Genomic DNA, 21186 nt, shown 5'->3' with positions numbered 1-21186 from the left:
AATATTGTTACTATAAAATGATGTACATGGTCATGATAATCGTGTACAAACTTGTATTTGACAAAACATGATTTTATATTTTTCAAATGCGGTCAGTTGACATTATACTTCAGGTGGAGGTCATTTTACATTGTTTCAATAGTAAAAAACAGTTATATACCTTCTCATAACTGTTGTTTTTCAAGACGTGTTGTTTATGTCCATTCCAATCAGGTCTATGTTTGCACACGTAGGGTTGGCCTGGATGTTCCTTGGAGTGGCGCTGAAATGGCACCCTACATAGAGTCCTGCCTACTCACCCCCTCCTCAGTTCCTTCTTGCTGGCTACTCCGACAAGAGGGGAAGGAGGGTAGGTATTGGAATGGACATGAACAACACAACTCGAAGAATAGTTACAAGAAGGTATATAACCGTTTTTTCTTCGAGTGCTTGTTCATGTGCACACCAATCAGGTGACTCCAGAGCCCAAGCATAGGAGGTGGGGTTGGAGTCCTTCACTGATTGGAGCACTGCACATCTAAAGGCCGCATCATCTCTAGACTGTTGTGTGATTGCATCGTGTGTAGTAAAGGTATGTATTGAGCACCGGGACGTAGCTCTACAGATCTCCTGAGTGGGGACCTGGGTGAGGAACACTGTGGAGGATGCTTGGACCCTGGTCAAGAGTGTAAGCCATGACAGAGGTATGCCCATGAGACCGTAACATTCAGATATAAGAAACTATCCATGGAGAAATGTGTTGAGAGGAACTAGCTACCTCTTCATTCAGACTGCAACTGCCACAAATAATTGTGGTAACTTCTTAAAAGGCTTTATTTTGTCAATATAGAGAGCTAGCACTCTATGTACATCAAGAGAGTGGAAGCTCTGTTCTCTAGCACTAGAATGTGGCATAGGGTAAAAAACCAGTAGAAAGATGTCTTGATTCATATGGAAACTAGAGGCTACCTTTGGCAAAAAAACTGGATGAGGGTGGAGTTGCACCTTGTTCTTACACAATTTTTTGTAAGGGGACTCCAATGTGAGGGAGCTCAGCTCAGAGACTTTCCCTGCAGAGGTTATCGCTAACAGAAAAAACACCCTATAAGAAAGGTGGAGTAGGAAACATGTGGCCAGTAGTCTGAACAGCGGTCTCATAACTTTGGATAAAACTAAATTAAAGTCCCAGGGAGGCACAGGGTTGCCAGACCTGTGGGTAGGGTCTATTGAGGCCCTTGAGAAACTGGGTAACTAGTGAGTTGTTGAATACAGAATGGCTGAGTGTCCCTATGTGAAACACTGATATGGCTACTAAACTGACCTTTAAAGAGGATACAGACATCCCTTGCTGCTTAAAATGGAGTAAATAGTCCAATATGAAAGATATGGGTGCCACTGTTGGTGACACATTTTGTTGAACTGATCAGATGGAGAACCTCTTCCACTTGGCAAGATATGTGGCTCTCGTGGAGGGCTTCCTGCTGCTGAAAGGTGTAGTGACTGCAGGTCTGGGCGGCAGAGGTGGCTGTGATCTTGCGTCAAAAGGTCTGGTTAGAGGTGTAGGGTTTTTGGGGCCTGTACAGACATAATTGAGGGGTACCAGTGCTGATGAGCCTAGGCCGGTGAGATCAGACTCACGTGGGCCCCGGCCCCTCTTGATTTTTATTCTGAAAAGAGCAGAACTGATGGTATTTCCTGTTGTGCCTTGTGGTGAACAAGTCTAACTGGGGAAAACTCCAACACTGGAAAATTAATTTGACATCTAGATGGAGAGAGACCACTTGTAGCCCCAAAACAATCTGCTGAGGTGATCCGCTGGTTTATTCAGCACTCCGTGGAGATACAAGGCTTGTAGCAGAATCAAATGCTGTACACAAAAGTCCCCAAGGAGGAGGGCTTCCTGCACAGGGAAGAGGAGCGTGCACCCTCATTTGTTGATTATAATAGAAGATTGTGTTTGCGTTGTCAATCATTATGACCACAATGTCCTATTATATCAACAAACGGGTACACACTCCTCTCCCCTGTACAAGATAGGCCCTTAGCTCCCTTGACATTGATATTCAGGGTCACATCTACTGGAAACCAAAGGCCCTGATTCTTGAGGTCCACCAGATGGGTGCCCTATCCAAAGTCTTATGTGTTCTATAACTAGCAACATTGCTAGTTGTAGAATTGTAAAGGGAAATCCCAAGCAAAGCTCCTGAGGGTTTAATCACCATGTCAGGGAATCAAGAACTGGATGAGGCAGGGTCACTAACATGTCTAAAGCATCCCTGGCTGGACAATATACCAATGTGAGCCACGACTGCAGTGGCCTGAGTCTGAGTCTGGCATATTGCACCACGTATGTACATGTGGACTTATGGGCTAGTAGTTTGAGACAGTTCCTTGCTGTGGTAGTGGGGAACTGGTGAAGATTTTGAATAGTATCTCCCAGGATTTTGAACCTTGGGAATTGGAGGAAGGCCCAGGCTTGTGTCAAATCCAGGACTGCCTCTATAAACTCTATTTTCTGAACTGGGAACAGTAGATTTCTCTTCATTCACAAGGAGTCCTAGGTCATCAAATGTGGCCTGATGAATGCCAGCTGAGCCACTAGCTGAGTGCTGGACTGGGCTTTGATCAGCTAGTCAACTACATACAGAAACACTTGTATTGAGGTCTGTGAAGGAAAGCAGCCATCACTGCCATGCATTTGATAAACACAGAGAGCCGCTGACAGGATGAATGGAAGAACTGCAAATTGGTAGTGAATCCAGTTCCCTGCAAACCTCAGGTATTTTCTATGTGACTGATGATTTCTACATGAAAGTAAGCATCCTTTAAATTGAGGGTGGCATACCAGTCCATCAGATCGAGAGAGGGAATAATGGAAGTGAGAGAGACCAGGCAGAACTTGTATTTCTCTATGAATTTGTTGAGCTCCTAGGATGATTCTGAGACCCCACCTCCCCTCTGAGTTTCGTCATTAGGAATACTGAAAGTAAAACCCTTTGCCCCAGTGCTCCCAAGGGAGGTCTTCCACTGCCCCTACTCATGTGTGCAACTGCACCTCCTGAATAAGGAGTTGCTTGTGAGAAGGGACCCTGAAGGAAGACAGGGTAGGGAGGATGGGATGGTGGGAGGGAAGTAACCTGGATGGAATATCTCCTGTCTGCCATATTGAGTGCCCAATACTTCATAGTGATATGGGACCAAGCATGGTAGAAAGGGGATATTTTGGTGGAGAAGATAAGCAGGGTGTATCTGTTGGTTGATATGGTGTGCTGTCCTCTACTATACCTTCAAAAGGCTGGATTAGGCCCTGAAAGTGTGTTAGGGTGGTCCAAGGATTGACCAGAAGGTTGATGAGGCCACCTCCTACTTCTGTGATGTCTCCTCCCAGAGCCATCCTGGCAGCTTTGTTGCGAAAACCATTGCTGAGGCTGTAGGCAAAAGTGCCTTTGCTGGGTAGAAGTGATGTAAAGGCCTAACAACCTTAAATTTGTTCTAGAATCTCTAAGACTGCTAAGCCTTTTGTCTAATTATCCAAGAACAACAAGCTCCCTTCAAAAGGCAGGTCTTGGATAGTCTGTTGTATCTTGCCTGAGACCTGTAAGCAAGAACTCTTTCCATAGTGATCCCTGAAGTCATCACCCATGTGGCCACATCCACAGATCCAACACAGCCTGCAGGCATGTCCTAGAAATAAGCCTCCCTTCTTCAACTAGTGTTGAAAATTTGGCTCTGGAGTCTGATCGAAGAAGCTCCATGTATTTCATGAGGGTCAAATAGGTGTTGTAGACATATCTACTGACCAGGGCTTGCTGAATCACAATATGCAGTTGTAGCCCTCCTGTTGAATAGACTTTTCAACCATATAAGTCTAGGCACTTTGCCTCCTTGCTCATAGGGGAGGTCCCCCCGAAATCCCTGTCTCTTCCTTTGATTGGCCACATCTACCATCAGGGAGTCCAGTTGTGAGTGAATGTAAACCTCAAACCCTTTGCAGGGTGTTATTTCATTTGGCAGTAGACAGCAATGATGGTGGAGTTATGACAAAGACCTTGTGGCAATCTGCAGCTGTCTAATAAGTGACAGAGTGATTCTGCGTGGACATGAGGGCGCTAATATGCTATCAGTTCAGCCTCATCCTCTACGTCCTCACCTCAGATACCCAAGCCCTGGGCTACTCTACACAACAACTTTTGCAGGACCTGAGGATGGATCCTTAAGGGCTGGAGCCACAGATGAGCCCACTATTGGTTTGTCAGATGAAGAAGAGGACAACGCAACAAAAGGAGGGAGTAGCTCCCTCCCATCTCCTCCCACAGGATCTCTATAAAGTAGCAGAACCAGAAGTGAGAAAGGGATCGGTGCCAGAGCAGGTAAGTTGGACAGTGCCAATTAAGACTGCCCAGTCAGCGCGGGAACCTCAGTGCACCAGAAGTCCATTGTTGACATCAGTGCTAATGCCAGTGCTGGTGCCATTTGTGAATCCGATATCGGTGCTGGTGCTGGGGCCAATGCTGGTGTTGTCATTGGGACCAGCACCAGGGTCATCTGAGTTTCTAGGCCCCCAGTAACTGCTGTGGCTGTGACCTACTCTAGTGCTGATGTGGTATGGATCAGTACCATACTTGGTGCTGAGGCCACAGCTTGCAACCACTGCTTTGCTGACTGTGGTGGCACGAAAGTCAAGGACAATGTGGATGCCCCTCTGGACCATGAATCCTGGCTCCTCTCCTGAGCCTAGGGGAAGCCCCAGGGAGATCCAAAAGAGCCACTGCAGGGGATTCTTCCCCTCGGGTGGCCACTGCGTAGGATGAGGCCTCCTTCAGTGCTGGGACAATGACTGCCTGCTGACCAATAGGAGCCCAACTCCAACTCGGAGTACGAAGACCAAGGGGGGCTGTGCTCCTTGATGCAAATCTAATGGAGGCAGGAAACCCGCTGTGGTCTCTGGTCTAACGTGGGGAGGGAGACCTCAGTGGCATCATCACCAGCTTCCCTTAGACTACACTAGAAGTCTTGATGGTGCTGTTGCGGCTGGTGCAGAGTCCTGCTTAGGTGGCGAAAATGGTGCCATGAGACGTATTAAGTCCTGTGTGGCATGAATTACCTCTGGCATTGATGGCATAGTAGGTGCTGTGAGGGCACCAGTGAATGGTGTTGGCCTGGACTCGACTGCCTGGGTTGAGCAGGAGTTAACATGGCCTTCGAATGGATTTTGGCATCCCAGCCTGACTGAGGCACTGGCACTAAGCAGTCAGCGAGTCTCAAGTCTTGGGACCAACCTTGGCCTTTCATCTTCTCTGGCTCAGTGATTGAGGGTGGTGCCAAGAGGTGGCATGTCAATGCCAGTCCCTTCCCACATCCTTCCTAGGCACTGTCTCCTTTGAAACTGGTTCTGGAGCACTCCAGACTGAGGACGAGTTGCTATGAGCATTTCCATGGCACCTGGGTCTGACTGAGAATATAAAGCGGACTTGTTGCTCCTTCTCTCGTATCATCCTCAATTTGAACTCTCTGCAGATTTTGCAGTGAACTTTTTCTTGACCCTCACCGAAGCACTCTTCAGCATGCGCTTAGCACATGGCTGACAAACCTTGAAATCTGGGGAATGAGGAATCCCCATAATGTCTTGGAGAGCATATGAGGAAGAACCCCTAACCCATCCTAACTCAATTAACTGCTAACTAAAAGCTAACTACAATCAAGATAACTGTCTACTACTATACACACTGAGGCTACGTCTAAACTACACCCCTCTGTCGGCAGAAAGATATAAATTAGACGTATCGAAAGTGCAAATGAAGCTAGGATTTAAATATCCCAGGCTTCATTTGCATAATGGTGGCCGCCACTTTTTTTCAAAACGGGGCTTTAAAAAAAAACAAACGGCAAGTTAGACGGGACATTTTCGACAAAAATGCCCCGTTTCAACAGATCTTGTACTCCTCAAAAAATGAGGAGTACAGAATCTGTCAAAATGGGGCATTTCTGTCCAAAATGCCCCATCTAAACCACCAGGTTTTTTTTTTAAAAGTCCCGTTTTGAAAAAAAGTGGCGGCCACCATTATGTAAATGAAGCCTGGGATATTTAAATCCTGGCTTCATTTGCACTTTCGATACGTCTAATTTACATCCCTGTGCCGACAGAAGGGTGTAGTTTAGACGTAGCCTGAATGAAAAAGCTTGTATCTACTTGCAAAGCAAGAGATAAGGAAAGGGAAGTTCCAGCTACCATCAGTTGTGGTAAGAAGGAACTGAAGATGGGGTGGGTCAGCAGGGCCCTATTTTGGGCCTCATTTCAGCACCATTCTAGAGGGGCACCCAGGCAGACCCCATGCTAAGGCAGAAATCTTCTGGCTACTGCACAAATGTATGCACACACTTGATTGGAATGCTACGACATTTTAATGAGCACATTTTTAGTAAGATATGCATAACTTGTGCTGTTGTGAATAATATGGTAATCCAAAATTCGAGCCAATACAACTTGTATAGCAAATCTCAACACATATTTTATATTTAACTTCACTGTAATTTATAAAAAAAATGTAGTGCATTTAGTAAATAATGTGCAAGCTTATATAAATGCAGCATACATAAGATTTGCATGTGGAACTTCCTTATTTCCCACATCAATCCTAAGTATTTATATAGTGCAGTGATGACCTTTTTAAGTGCAGCAAAGCTGAAAGTCCTGTGAGATTCTGCACTGTGTAAGCCACACAATCTAACCACATTATTTCTCAGACATAATCTTAAATTCATTCAGATCTAAAGTTTCATTTGCATTGCAAAAGCATGTTTGAACATGGCATCTCCAAATGTACTCCATTGGAATAAGGAAAAAAATACGTTAGAAGTAGTGCTGAAAATTTGCTTAACAATGAGTGTATTCAAGATGTCAGCTATGTTTTTATGGTGCCTGGGAGACAATGTCCTCTTAAAAAAATAAAAAGGTTAATTTTACTATATAGCTAATCCACACTGTAAATTACTCCTGTGGTCCTGGAGATTTTTCCAATCTGGTACAGGAATCAAACTATAGTCTATACTCTGATTTATGACATGGTCTGATCATTAAATCAAGAAATTGGATGGTTGAGTAACATAATGATACATACAGAATTCAGAGGATTGAATCTAGCTCGTTGTTTTTTAAGTTAGTCCAATATAAAATGCACCTGTATTATAAAAAAATAGTTCTAAGCACTGTAAGTGGCAGTGGCTAGACATTAATATGGAATATTGTAATTGGTTTTTTTCCCAAAAAAAGGACACTTGATTTGTTATTTCCCATTCCCCATGAATGAGCCAGCTGACCTAACTCTTGCTTTCTCTAATAGAACCCACAAGTGCTGTGGAGAAGCATACCAAAAATCAGCAGAATGAACATCAATCTATTGACCCTTGGATCAATCTATTGATTTCCATGCAAGCATGAGCTGATATTATGAATACAAAATTCATAGCATATGCCAGTCTATAGACCAAGCTAAAAAGTGTTGTCAAGCCGTATTTGTTACCTGCATGATGGATTTTTGTTTTTCCATTAGTAACTGCTGGTATATTAGATCCAGAAGATGAAGCTTCCATTTTTATTGACCTTCTGACTTGTGGGAGTGAAGAATGCCTAACCACAGGCAGACGATGTGACAATGGATGACTTCCTGCACTTCTCCTCTGATAGATTTGAACACGCTTTTCAGCCCCATGAATAGATAAACTTATACCTGATGGGAATGAGAAATAGCACTGTTAGATGTAAGAGACCAGCTCATAATCACTAAAACATATATATCATTCAGCACAGTTTAAAATAGAACAGTAACAGCCCTCTTGAGAAAAGTACAAAGGCATGAATTTTGTATTAAAATAAAAAAAGTTAGCCTTTTTACTGTTGCTGTGCGGGTGACGACAGGGCCAGAACAATAATAGGTATTTAAATTAATAGGCAGCCCCAGTCTAATGTATTATTGCCATGCAGGGGAATTAACTGGAGTTCCTACAAAAAGGGGATAAACTTCATGAAGGGCACTAACAATCAGTTATCTACCTTATTAAATAATAAATCAGCTTATCAAATAATACTCCACTCCTGACTAGAACAGCATAAACCATTTTCTTTAAAAGAGGAGTTTTCAAACTTTGGTCACGGACCCACCAGGGAAAGCCCCTGGTGGGCCTGTAATGTTTTGTTTACTCTAAAGCTTTACAGTCACTGAGTTTTTCAACTTCCATTGGTTGCAGTTCGACGTTTCCACCCAAGGGGATCTGCGGGAAGTGGCACAGACCAGGATATCGATTCCCACAGCTTCCCTTGGCTGGAAATGGCAAACCATTAAAAACACAGGACATCACAATCATATATCAAAATATATAAAAGTAAATATCTTTACATCAAATTCTAATAAGTTCTCAAGCAGCATTTTTCTTACTTTACCTGTTTGTAGTTTTTTATTATGATAGTTGGAAATATTTTTGTTGGTTTGCATGCACAGAGAAAACAATGTTTACTAAAATTTACCAAGAAAAATCTAATCCTTCCACACGTAACTACAGCTACGACTCAGCTTTCCAAACTGCTTGTGCAGTCCAGTGATCAATATAAAACACCTAGAAGAGTGATTTCTCTAATAGTATCAAAATTGCACTTCATATACATACATCGTAGGTACCATTCCCATAAACTTATATAGTCTGTGTATAACCTTTTGTTTCTTCTTGCAGGTAAGTTGTACGCTCTGTAGAATATAACTTTCTGACAACAACTTACTCTTTTCATCAGAAATTTCAGATTGTTTCTTGGGAATATGTAAAACCTAATGGTGATGGGTACTGCAGAAATGCCATTGATAGGTTCAATAGATATTGGAACTCACCATAATTTCTTGGGTTTGCACTGCAAATACAGTATTTGTATAAGGCACTTTACTGTACAAGGAACTTAAGTTGCAGTTGAAAATTCATGAGATGTGGCAAAATTGCAATGCCGCAAGACCATACCACTACTACCACAGATAAAGATGAAGGCTTATGCTGCTTGGCTCAGTTTTCTCCAGCTCTAGTGTACCAAGCTACCATAGGAGTTAAAAGTAGGATTTGAACCAACACTCTTCCAGCACTACAGGAAGAGACTACTACTGCTTGGGCAACTGTGTGGCTGGTAGCTTCAGCAAGCTGTTCTCCTCTACTAGAGGACAAGCACTTTGGCATAGGAGTGACACATTTGCCATTGCATTACATTAGCTGTGTTCATGCTAATATTCTCTGAACAATATTTCTGAGACTGTCATCTGCCTGTGAGAATCAGAAATGTAATGTTTTATTTTATGAAATTGCACACAATTTGAACCTTCTAGAACCACATTAGCCTGTAATGGTTTTCCACTCCTGTCCTCGGGGTGGAAAAATTCTCCTTGTTTTCAAAACCCCACATAACTCTATTCTTGCCCGTATCTATGCCCTCGTAGTGCCATTGCTTAAGGAATTGCTCTCTTTACAGCTTTCTTCTCCCACTGCTGTATTGGAGACTTGTTTCCTGCCCCATCCACAGTGAATAATACAGATTCATGTAAGCTAAGCACTTTTCTTCATCCTTAAAAAAAATCCATCTCTGCTATACAGCTCACCAATAAGAAAGTTCAGACTATATGCCGCTCTTAGTTTTCTAAGTGCAGAATACCACTTTGTGTCTTTATATTGTAAGTGTTCCAAGATGGCAATTTCATTCTATGTTTAACATATTTCGTTTCTTTTTAAGTGGCATGCAAACTCACGGTGCTAGACACGTAATCACATTCTGTTGTAAAAACGGCACAAGAGCACATTACGTTTGTACAGTTAAATACTTTAAAGCCAGGATATGACAAAGTTGAAGAAGAAAGGAGGAACTGAATAAAAAAGGAAAATTCCAGTGTTTTCCAAAGGTTTGAAGATCACAGGGTTTTGTGCTGTAATATTTTAGTTAGATGTTCACGTGTTACAATGATGAGGGCAGTAGATGGTAAATCCTTAAATGAGATAGAGCCATAATATAAACCCCCAAAGGAAAAAGTTATGACAGAGCCTGATTATCAGTTATATTAAGGCTTCTTTACTCTGCTTTAGCAGTGAAGAGGGACCTTAACTTGAATACAAATGTTTTTACACTTGAAGCCCCTTTCCAAACAGAGTAAATGGAGGGTTGCTAAGAGGGAGGCGACATAGAGCCATTAGTCAAGAAAAAGGAGAAGATCTTGTAAGGAGGTAGCCAGACTGGAAGAGCTTCCTGTAGTCAAGGCACAAGGATCTGAGGGCCTGAATGAAGACTTGGGCAATATGGGCAAAGAAAAATGGGATTGTTTAAGTATGTCACATGAATGGGTAAATCATACTTCTGGGTGCTGTTGATTTCTAAATGGAAAAAAGTAAAAGCTAAATGGTTTGTTTAGCTTTAAACTCGAAGAGCCAGATTCTCATCTCATGGCAATTGCCAGGCCTCCATTAGTCAATGGTGCTATGCTGATGGCCTCACTTCTCAAACAGTGAGGATAACCTCCCTAGGGAAAAGGCCAATTAGATGAATGTCTTTCATGCTAAATCATTTTCACTACCAATTCGGCAGAGAATGCAGCTAGAATGGTCTATGGACTCTTCTGCTTGCTAGGGCAACAGGATGGGAATGGCTGAACAATAACAACAACAACAACAACAAGCTGTCCCGCTTTCTACAGCCCTGAAAACACTACCGAAAGGCAGTTCTCTTTTTTCACCCCACATCTTACTATGAGAATACAAATGTCTGGAAACCCTATATTTACCTGCACAGATATAGGCAATTGCAGCTCCTATTGGCTGCTGGTCACTGTTCTTGGCCAACGGGAGCTGCAGGAAACAGTGTCCCAGTCTGCACCACTTCCCGCCTCTTCCATTGGCTAGGAACTGTGATCCGTGGCCAAGGGGAGCAGCAATTGCCCATACTTGCAGAAGCGCAGGTAAATCTAGTGGTGGCAGCCCACCGGGGGGCTAACTCTGGGGAACCGCCGCTGTTTTATTGCCCACCCTGACATATATTCAAGGTAACACCTTAGACGTGCTGTTTGCAGGTCATGTCTTAGCTTGGGAGGAGCCATAATAGCCCTAGCACTGGCCCACACTACAGAATTAAGTTAAGTTGATGTAAGCTGCTCGTCGCATCTTCATAAGCATTTACACTAAATTGTTGCTCCCATTGACGTAACTCGTCCCCTAGGTCATTTTATTAACTTCACCTTTGCAAGAGGCACAGTGCTTAGGTCAATGTAATTAGGTTGATGCAGTGACAGCGCTGTCACTGCATTGCTTACATTGACATTTGCTGCCTTTCAGAGGCCATACCACAGTTCCTCAAACTGACTGATAAATCAGCGCAAGTACTTTCAAGTGAGGGCCCACACTGCCAACATGAGGAACATATTGTGGACATGCAAAAGCCATTTAACTTCTGCAGTTGCTATACATCAACATAACTTAAGTCAACCTCATTTTGTAGTGTAAACATATCCCCAGTTTGTTTAACTAGCTGCAAGACATGCTGAAAGGCACACGTTTTCCCTAGCTATGAATGAAGAGAAAGGTTCTCCTGGGATTTTTAAAGATTTCAAGTTTTGTGTTTTGTTTTTTGCTGTTTGTTGGTGTATTATTGTTGGTAGCTGCAGATATATTGATTAACTGTTGAAGGGAGGTTGCAGGAATGACCTTCTGCATGGTCTACGAGCTCCTTCAGCAAGGGATAAATGTATTTTTAATGGATGTGAGTAAAAACCTAAATAAATTAATGGGTTTTTTTTTTCAGGAAGCCCATTCCATGCATTTAAGGCACATGTATTTATCTTCCTGGCTGGCTGTTATAACAGCTCACTATTTTTACCTCTGTTATACACAAAAAGAAAATGGAATACAGAGTACGTTTATGCTGTTCGTTTTGGAAGCCTGTTAAGCGAAAAAGCCTCACAACTTGAGAGTAAAATATGTTCCTTTTCTATACTGTCAGCATGCTGCAATCAATGTCATTTCTTACCATTTCAGATAACTAAATTCTTATCAGGATTGTCTGCCCCCTTTTTAATTTTTTTAATCTACCTTGATGTGCTGATGGTGGCAGCATATTTTGTTTTGTTATTCACCATTTACTATGTCATTTTAACTAGCAAATGTAGTTTGGATTGGTTTTTAATACTAGTAAAACAATATGTATTCTGAATAGTTATTCAAAAGAGAGAGAGAGAGAGAGAGAAGTTCCCTTGTTTGCCATAGAGCAGGAATGGCAATAAGAATGATAACCTGGATACTGCAATCAGCGGATACAGGCAGACTCCTATGATCATGCCGAGTCCCTCTGAAATCAATGGGATTCCAATGGAATGCTGTATGAGGCCCTCTATCTCAGCCCTCTCCTTAGTGGGATAGCATGTGCCTAAAGTTTCCTATTTGTTTGGGGCAATGCCTCCATTTTTCAAGTCATAATTTCCAGATTAAACCTGTTTTTTTAATTATCCAGTATATTCTATGTTATCCAATGATTTGTAGCTATTCTGCAACAAATTATGCTATAATTCAGTGGTTCTCAACCTTTCCAGACTACTGATGATAGAAATGTAGCCGTGTTAGTCTGGTGTAGCTGAAGCAAAATACAGGACTATGTAGCACTTTAAAGACTAACAAGATGGTTTATTAGATGATGAGCTTTCGTGGGCCAGACCCACTTCCTCAGATCAAATAGTGGAAGAAAATAGTCACAACCATATATACCAAAGGATACAATTTAAAAAAAGAACACAAAAGGACAAATCAAATTTCAGAACAGAAGGGGAATGGGGGGGGGGGGGGGAATAAATGTCTGTGACCCCCGCGTAAAGTGTCGAATTTTAGCATGAATAACAGTTCAGAGGATTCCCTTTCAAGTGCAGTTTTAAAAGGCTTTTGAAGCAGGATGCAGATAATTAAGTCGTTGAGACAATGTCCTTTCTGGTTGAAATGGCAAGAAACTGTTTTTTCTTTGTGGTCCTGTCTAATATCTGTTTTGTGGGCATTGATCCTTTCCAGATTACTGTACCCCTTTCAAGAGTCTGATTTGTCTTGGGTACCCCCAAGTTCACCTCATTTAAATGCTTCCTGCTCACAAAAGCAGACATAAAAATACAAGTGTCCCAGCATACTATTACTGAAAAATTGCTCCCTTCTAATGGTTACCATTTAATTATAAAATACATCAAATGGAAGATAAACTCTTTATTTCAATTTCAGTATATGTTATATAGAGCAATATAAACAAGTAATTGTATGAAATTGTAGATTGTACTTTACTCGTGCTTTTTATGTGGCTTCTTGTAAAACTAGGCAAATATCTAGATAATGCTCCCAGAAGACCTCTGCATACCCCTAGTGATACATGTACTCCTTATTGAGAACCACTGCCATAATTCTTGTTGAGAACCACTGCCATAATTCATGTATAATACATTTAAATAATATTTTCCACCTCTTAGTATTCAAAGGTTATTTACTTTTCTGAGTGTTTTGTGAGTATTCAATGATTGATCTGTAATAGATGTAATTATTTACAATATAAATTATTTCTAGAAGAAATACTTTGTACACTAAAGAATAATTTTGAATCCGATGCTTAATGTGGATGCAATAAATATGAGGCAGTCTCGCTATGCAGAGTACTTTAGCTAGGTAAACTAGGTGATTTTTTTTGGTTGTATAGTGAACAAAACAATGATCAGTGGAGCTTTCCATGAGCACAAGACATTTTAAAAGAGCCTTTTTATAATATTATGTGCGCGCGCACACGCACACACATGGCAGAGAAGTGGAGAACCAGGATTTTCACTGCACAGGAATTTCTGTGATTTTCTAGGCTAAGCTTTCAGCTACAAGGTAAATCGCTGAACTTCGATGATATTACACAGTACTGACTTCAAGGCAAATTTCAATGCCAAAATGAAAGAAAGCATCAAGTTAAGTCCTCAATGCCCCCAACTGACCAGGATGTGGTGGGGCATCCAGCACTAAAGTAAGTTTTAACTTTACTTTACTGCCATTGCAGTATAACCAATGCAGCTTCTCAAATTCTTTGAGTCTCATTTCATCTTAAACAAGCTGATATTTTCAATTTCACAGGACAGTGTAATCTTGGATTATCTTCTGTGAACTAGGAAAAAACATGAAATTTCACAGATGGACTGTGACGAAGTGAGGAAGCCCCACACTGAGCGTGCAGGGCCCAGCCAGGGTTACCTGGCTGCAGAGGCCCCTCCCCCGCAGCCCTACTGAGCATGCCCAGGCTGTAGCTCCATTATAAAAGCCTAGGGAAGGACTCAGTCAGGGGTGGCAGCCGGAGGAGAAGGACCTGGGAAGGGAGCTCCCACACAGCTGTCACCAGAGACTCCAGAAGAGGCCGGTGAGGATGTGCAGGTGAGCTGGTGCATCCCAGAGACTGCCCAACGAGGAGATGCCGGCCTGGAGGCCACAGCAAGCTGGACAAGTTCATGGAAAGGAACCCCAGTGAACCAGGTGAGAAGTGGCCCAGGGCAGCAGCTGGAAGCGCCTCTCCTGCCCCGAGAACCTCGGCATGTTTCGGCTGGATTGCCCCACCGAGGGAGTGACCCGCTAGCAACCTTGAACTGTGTTTGGGGACTCAGGCCAGAGGGCCTTGGACTTGCCTTAAAGGGCCAGACTTGAACTGTGTTTCGGACTCAGGCTGGAGGGCCTTGGACTTAAGAGGTCCGGCAGGAGGGCCATGCGGGAGTGGTCCGCCACATGGACATAAAAGAACATAAAAAATGTAAGTTTGAACTTAAGGGCTACTGTACTTGCATAGTGATTGCATTAGCACAGAAACCTTGCTTGCCTCAACTTTCATTTTGCTTTTACTGGGACCATTTGTCAAAAATACTGAGTGGTACTCACACAAATAGTTCCACTGAACATAGGTACTGCTCAGTGTAAAGGTGGCAGAATCAAACCTACATGAGCATTGTCACAGAGAACATAGATAATGATAATAGAAATGGGATCTTGGACACAGACTGGTAAATCCTCAAAGCTAATCACAGTTACAGGAGAAAACAAGTATATATTTCCTCCCTTCTATTTTCTTTTATCTTCACAATGCAACCATTAGAGGCTCTAATTCATAATGGTTTCTGTCCATGGTTTATTTTTCACACCTTTAACTATGTCTAATGATCATTGGAAAACAGAAGCTAAATGATCAAAGTCTTTCTTGCATTTCCCTTATAGAAAAGCCGGACAGGAAGTTATTCTTTACAGTCAGTGAAGTTTACTCAGGTCCCACATTTTAGGTTAAAGTAAAAGTGTCATAGGCTGAATCAAGTTCACTCTAACATGTTAATTCATCCATTAGAACTGCTGCCTGCTGGGAACCCACATTCACTCAGAATTCCTACACTATACAGTTAAATCCCCATTTTTCAGTCTCTTGCATTCAAAATTCTTATGCTCATTTTTTAAGTAATCTGCTGCAACCCAGTCTGCCATGTGGGCAGGGTCCAAAGTCCATGTGTACTAGGATTTTCTTTAGTCCATTACCCAGGTACTATATTATTTTTTCTTGACAGGTAAGTGACAGGTTCAACACAGCATGTGGTGCCACTGCCCATACTTCAGAATGGAAATAAAGTGAGGAGGGACTTCCAGAGGAGATGGCTGTGTTTGTGTAGCTGCTAGCAAAAATCCATACTCATTGGTTACCTAACCTTTTTTGGCAAGAGTCCAGCAAACTGGCAATAACACAGTGGAATCTAAAAGGATAGATCTACTTTCCTTGTCCATGCACAGGAGGATTTCTATGCAGGAGAAACCCAACTGACTCTCCATTCTGAACTTGTGCTTATAAGGTTAAGGGAATAAGTCACAAACCCAATTTAGGACTAAATCATCATCCTGAAAGAAAAATAATAAACTCTAAAAGAAAATAATAGTCTGGTAATGAGTTTTTGATCCATCTGAATTTGGTGAAGTGGTTCATGGAAATGGGGAGAAATATTCTATTGGTTTCTTTCCCTTTATTTCCCCTTGGCAGCAGACTCAAATGCTTGTATGTTCTAGAACAGCATGAAACTTTGGTCACCACAGATTTCAAAACCTTGAATTCTTATTGGTTGGTATTTAACTCAAGGCGAAAAGGTGTCATTAAAATGATATCTGGCCAAAGAACCAAAACTTCTTTAAAATAACTGTCCATGATCAAAGTTATGTTGCATCTACAGTAAATAGTCTCTTTTGTAAGAACGTATGGTAAATTTACTGTCCTAGAGTCCATTCTTTAATCATTCAACTAAAGAACAATGCTGCCTACAACTTTTGTGCAATGGTAGCTCTCTTTGTTCTTTTAAATATTAATATTTCATAAAGGCATTAGTTGTCCAGAGAGGACATACCAAGTGCATAGAAAAAAAACCAATGCTGCATTTTGTCCACCACTCATTTTATATTAGTGCTGGGTAATTAAAGTAAACTTACATTCACTAAATTCTTGCAAATAACTCCTTCCTTATTCTTTTGCTTGTATCTCTGACAAATCTTTTTCCCCTTTCTGATTTTTCCAAGAATAGTTACATAAAAGAAAACCTCATAATATAAATTTAAATAAATATTTATAAACTTTATGTGCAAAATCATTTGCATCCCAAATCTGCTTTGATGGCAATTTGGAAAACTTTTTTTTTAAATAGCACTATATATTACCACAGATCAGAAATAATAATAAAGAAATCAATACAAATCACAATTTATCAGTAGATAAAGCTGAGAAGAAAGAGCTAAATAAATGGTATTTCATCTAGCTCTAATTAACACACAGCAATAAAAGGTATGCAGGTGGCTGCATTCTGTGCCAGTATAATGGTGTCTTCAGCAAAGTGGGAGAGCAGGTGCAGGAGCAGCATTGTGTTCAGAAAGCAACATAAGAACCAAGTCCATTAAGTGGACACTTAATATCGAATATAGCTGAACGGCATCCCCGGTAATGGAATAAGAGTTACAGCAAATCCTCCCTAAGGCAAAGTCCTTTCAAAAAAGCTAACTCTTTCCCTCAGCCTCATGTGAATAGCTGGCAACAGACAATGGCATCTTCTCTCCAGAAAGATCCAACTTCATATTACTGTTAATGCTAGAATTATTAAAAGCTAAGTTTTCAAAGGGTTGTTATTTTGAGATAACTAGCATAATGTGAGTGTCTACACAACCATTCCGTTTATTTTGAAATAATGTATGGCTTATTCTGAAATCGGTAAGCCTCATTCTACGAGGAATAACATCTATTCCAAAACAGCTATTTTGATTTAAGGCATCTGTAGATGCTCCACTGCTGCTATTTCAAAATAGCCCCTCACCAAGGCCATTCTAAGTTATTCCTCCCCAGTGCCTCCTGGGGCTCTAAATCAAGACAGCATGTCTACATTAGGGAAGCCTGCCTTGGACTCATTTTGAGGCTTCCCTGTAGTGTAGACATGCTACTTTGAAATAAGCTATTACAGAATAACTATTCCAGAATAGCTTATTTCAAAATAGCCGTGCAGTGTAGACATACCCCAAGACTCCTGTTAAACCTGAATGCAGGATTGGCCTCATATCCTCCACTGAGAATATACATCCTACCCTAGATGAAAATAAGGACATGCTTACGAGAGGGTACTGATACATCAGCAGGCCCACAATAGGGGGAGGAAGAGGCAAAGATGGCAAGTGTCCCAGGGCCCAGCGATATAAAAGGGCCCAGATCTCTGGGCCACTGCAGCTGCTACTGTGGCAGCAATGGTGGCTGTAACCCCAGAAGAGCCGGTCTTAGGGACAGGCTGCGACTGCATTTTGGTCCAACCTCCCGAATCCTTCCCCCAGGTTTCCCTGGTTACTCCCCAAACCTCCCTCTACCCCCTCTCCCGGGCAGGCTTTCCCCCCCCCCCTTGTCAAATTTTTGCCTGGTAGTTTTAAAAAAAATATCTGGCAACCCTACGGGCGAGTTGGGCAGTTGCCCGGGGCTGCCAGTTGGTTAGAACCAGCCCTGAACACCAGATCCTTTTGCTGGAGTATCATGCCACATGCTCTGGGCAGCAGGGCAGCACTCTCTGGGTGGCGCTGAAGACTAACTATCCCTAGCCTCACCACTTCCATTCTAGAGTCTGCCCCTTCTGGGGGGTGAGGAGCAGGCCACCTCCCCACCCCCGATTTGCCCAGGAGTCCAAGAAGGCTGTCATCACAAAAGCCACAATTACAATTGTACTAGTTGCCTCAGCTAAGGCTAAGGGTTATTTTAAATGGAAACTGAAGTACATTTTTCACTACTGGCAATGGCCCTTTCAAGTCAAGATTGAAACCTGTTGATCTGTGCTTACACTTCTCTATGTAGGTAAATAGTTGACTTCAGTGTATTGCTGATGATCTAATAATGTTCACGATCCATAAATTCCCTTTCAAAAATAGCTAAAACCACTGACATGAAAAGAGAAGGCCACAGAACAATGAAGGAGAGAGAGAAGAAGAAAAGCTCATTTTTTTGTATTTCCTGACTTCTGTACATTGAAATCTCAGTAATCAGCTGGTATTATTAGTGCATTACATTATTTAAAACCTAGTGAAACTAAGGGGTTTTAGGGCCGAGATTCTTCTAGCAATTTCCCAATTTTAGTGATATACATCACCATACAGCCAGACTGAAAGCCATTCTCCTGCTGTGCAGAACTCATACCTTGTGTAGCAACAGTAACCCTCCATACGTACTCATTCTTCCAACTACAGTATTATATGTTTCAACACCTAAAATAACATAACATATACTTAAGTGCATTCTGGAGTGACTAAAATAGGTGAACTGAAACTGTACAAAAGGTTTTACGGTTTGCAAGAAAATGAACAGCAAATGGAGAATATATTTCACATTTGATATTATTTCTTCTTGTTTCACTCTGAGCATTCCATTCCTGTTCAGATTTGATCTGGGATTTTCGGACTACCCAACTGGCAGCTGTACCTGGTGAGAATAAAGTTGAGTCTACATTAGGTATTATTACTAGCACCATTGATCGATAAATCTGTAAAGGATTCAACCACTAGAAGAAAATGACTATTACATGCTCCCTTTTCCCTAAACCACAGCTTCTTTGATTATGCATTTTCCTATCATCCCTGCAATGCACAAAACTTATTCATGGCAGTACATACTTTTATATCTAGCATCTTGCCTGGGCCCTTTCAAAATACAGCCGGTCCCCAAGCTGCGAATGGTCGACTTATGACCGAAACTGTTGTCAATGGCAGACCCCGAGTTACGAAAGCGATCCACGCTTACGAAGAGCGTGGTCGTGTGTAACTCAATGGGGTCCGACTTACGAACAAACCGAGTTACGACCAATTGCTTGGCCCATAACCAGTTCGTAAGTCAGAGAGAGGCTGTAAAACCAAAAATACCACAATCAGAAAGAGGCTCATAAGGAGTCAATAAAAGAGCGGCTTACTGGGATAGCTCTGATACAAGGAGCTGCTCAACAGAGCAAAAGGCAGTTGGGTTCTGATCAGCAACAGTGCAGAACTGATTCCCAGAGAAGGTGTAGCACCTTGGACAGAACAGTGTTGGGCACGCTAGGAGGAGCTAACACGGCTACTCAAATTTGGAAGCCTGGGGGACCACAATGAACTCACAGTACAGGCCGATGGCCCCCAACTTAAGTGTGGTTGCATAGACATGCAAATATATGCAAATAGCTTCTTTCACACTGATGGGCATGAATACAAAGATTAAAGCAAGACTACACAACACGCAGGCCCCATTTAAGTCAGTTTTGCTGATACTAATAAAATGCAATATTTACACAATTTCCAGCCATATGACAGCACTTTTAATGAGCAACGACAGTCCAGGAATTTAACTACTAAAACGCACATCAACAGAAGATCATTATATTGACAACTTTTTGGTTTTGGCTCCCAGGCCGCAAACAAACAGGCTGCGGGCCACACATGGCCCACAAGCCACATGTTGAGTAGCCCTAGAGGAAGGCTCCAGACTGATATCTGCCAGGCTGTGGCCTTGATACAAGGGTGGAGAAGATGATAGGGAAGTGGCCTAGGAAATATTTAGGGCAGTTAAGGGGGGCAAAGGAGGGCAGGACAATGCTGCTGCCACAGGGTCCCTGGGTTAGAACCAACAGTAGTGGGGGAACCTGGGTCCCTTCTTTCCATCTTGCATTTCACCTCGTCGCACTGAAGCGTGTCCTTTATACACTGCAGCTTGCCCCTGAGGCACGAGGCTAGATTTTGGGGTTGCAGTTGGCCACAGTGTCAGGTGTGACTGAGTACTGTTGCCACCACCCAGAACGGGGGAGAATGGAGTCATAAACACTGCAGTCCAGGGCAAGACACGGATCCATGGAGACACGGTGAAGAGCAGAGCGACAATAAGTAAGACACAATCAGAAGGTTGTGCACTCCATAAACTGAGCCAACTCCTCGCATGACCAGCAGGAGATGCTGCAGTGATGAGTCAGCCCCGCTACAGCTTCCTTAATCAAATCACCATGGACAGGTACCTTTTCAAATACAGTGATCATTTTCTTGGACACTAATTTCACATTCAATTTTATGCTGTGCATATACAGCCATAAATGTTAAGTTATGCAAAGTGACAATTTTCATTAACTTCTTGATGTCTGATTTATAGTAAAAATACCTGTGAATGTCAGAAACAGTCCAAGTCTCTTTCTGCACTACATGGCAGACCATCTCTTTCACTTAATTTTATAAATAGCACTGCAATACTTTTACTGCCTTCCCTTAGATACTGCCAAAAAATAATCTTTCTGCTTCTATGGAAGCAAACATCATCCACCATCAAAAGCATGAGAACCAGATTGTGCCTGTATTAGCTTTGCTCCCAGAATCTATTTATTTTGTAAATGGCATATGGTCTGGGTTTTCTTGAATGCGCACTGATGAGATGAAGAGCAGTTCCTCCTAGCAGTAGTGTCTTATCACAGAAAGAGGTGAAGGGTGGGAGGAATGTCTCTGACAGGGAACATAATTTCAACTGTCATGCCAAGTTTTGCAGAATCCAGGGCATGTAAAAATCATAATATTTGCTTCTACTTGAAAGAGCTCTTTCAGCCCATGTTGATGTGATATGACCTGGTGCCAGCATTCTCACAGACACAGCATATGCTTCGATGATGG

At 42.2% G+C, this 21186-nt stretch overlaps 1 protein-coding gene across 3 annotated transcripts in view; it reads right to left on the bottom strand.

Annotated features, from left to right (window-relative positions):
• ANO4 (anoctamin 4) overlaps positions 1-21186 on the bottom strand; it is a 324825-nt gene that overhangs the window by 178614 nt on the left and 125025 nt on the right. For all 3 annotated transcript variants that reach the window (XM_075934238.2, XM_075934244.2, XM_075934250.2), the window contains exon 4: positions 7500-7706. In XM_075934238.2, coding sequence (XP_075790353.2) covers positions 7500-7706 — 207 coding nt within the window. The remainder of the gene's footprint in view (positions 1-7499; positions 7707-21186) is intronic.

The sequence above is a fragment of the Pelodiscus sinensis genome, chromosome 1 (assembly GCF_052426305.1).
Source record: "Pelodiscus sinensis isolate ZL-2025 chromosome 1, ASM5242630v1, whole genome shotgun sequence".
NCBI classification, from domain to species: domain Eukaryota; kingdom Metazoa; phylum Chordata; order Testudines; family Trionychidae; genus Pelodiscus; species Pelodiscus sinensis.
The sequence above is the reverse complement of the archived record's forward strand: the minus strand, read 5'-3'. Positions and strand labels throughout refer to the sequence as shown.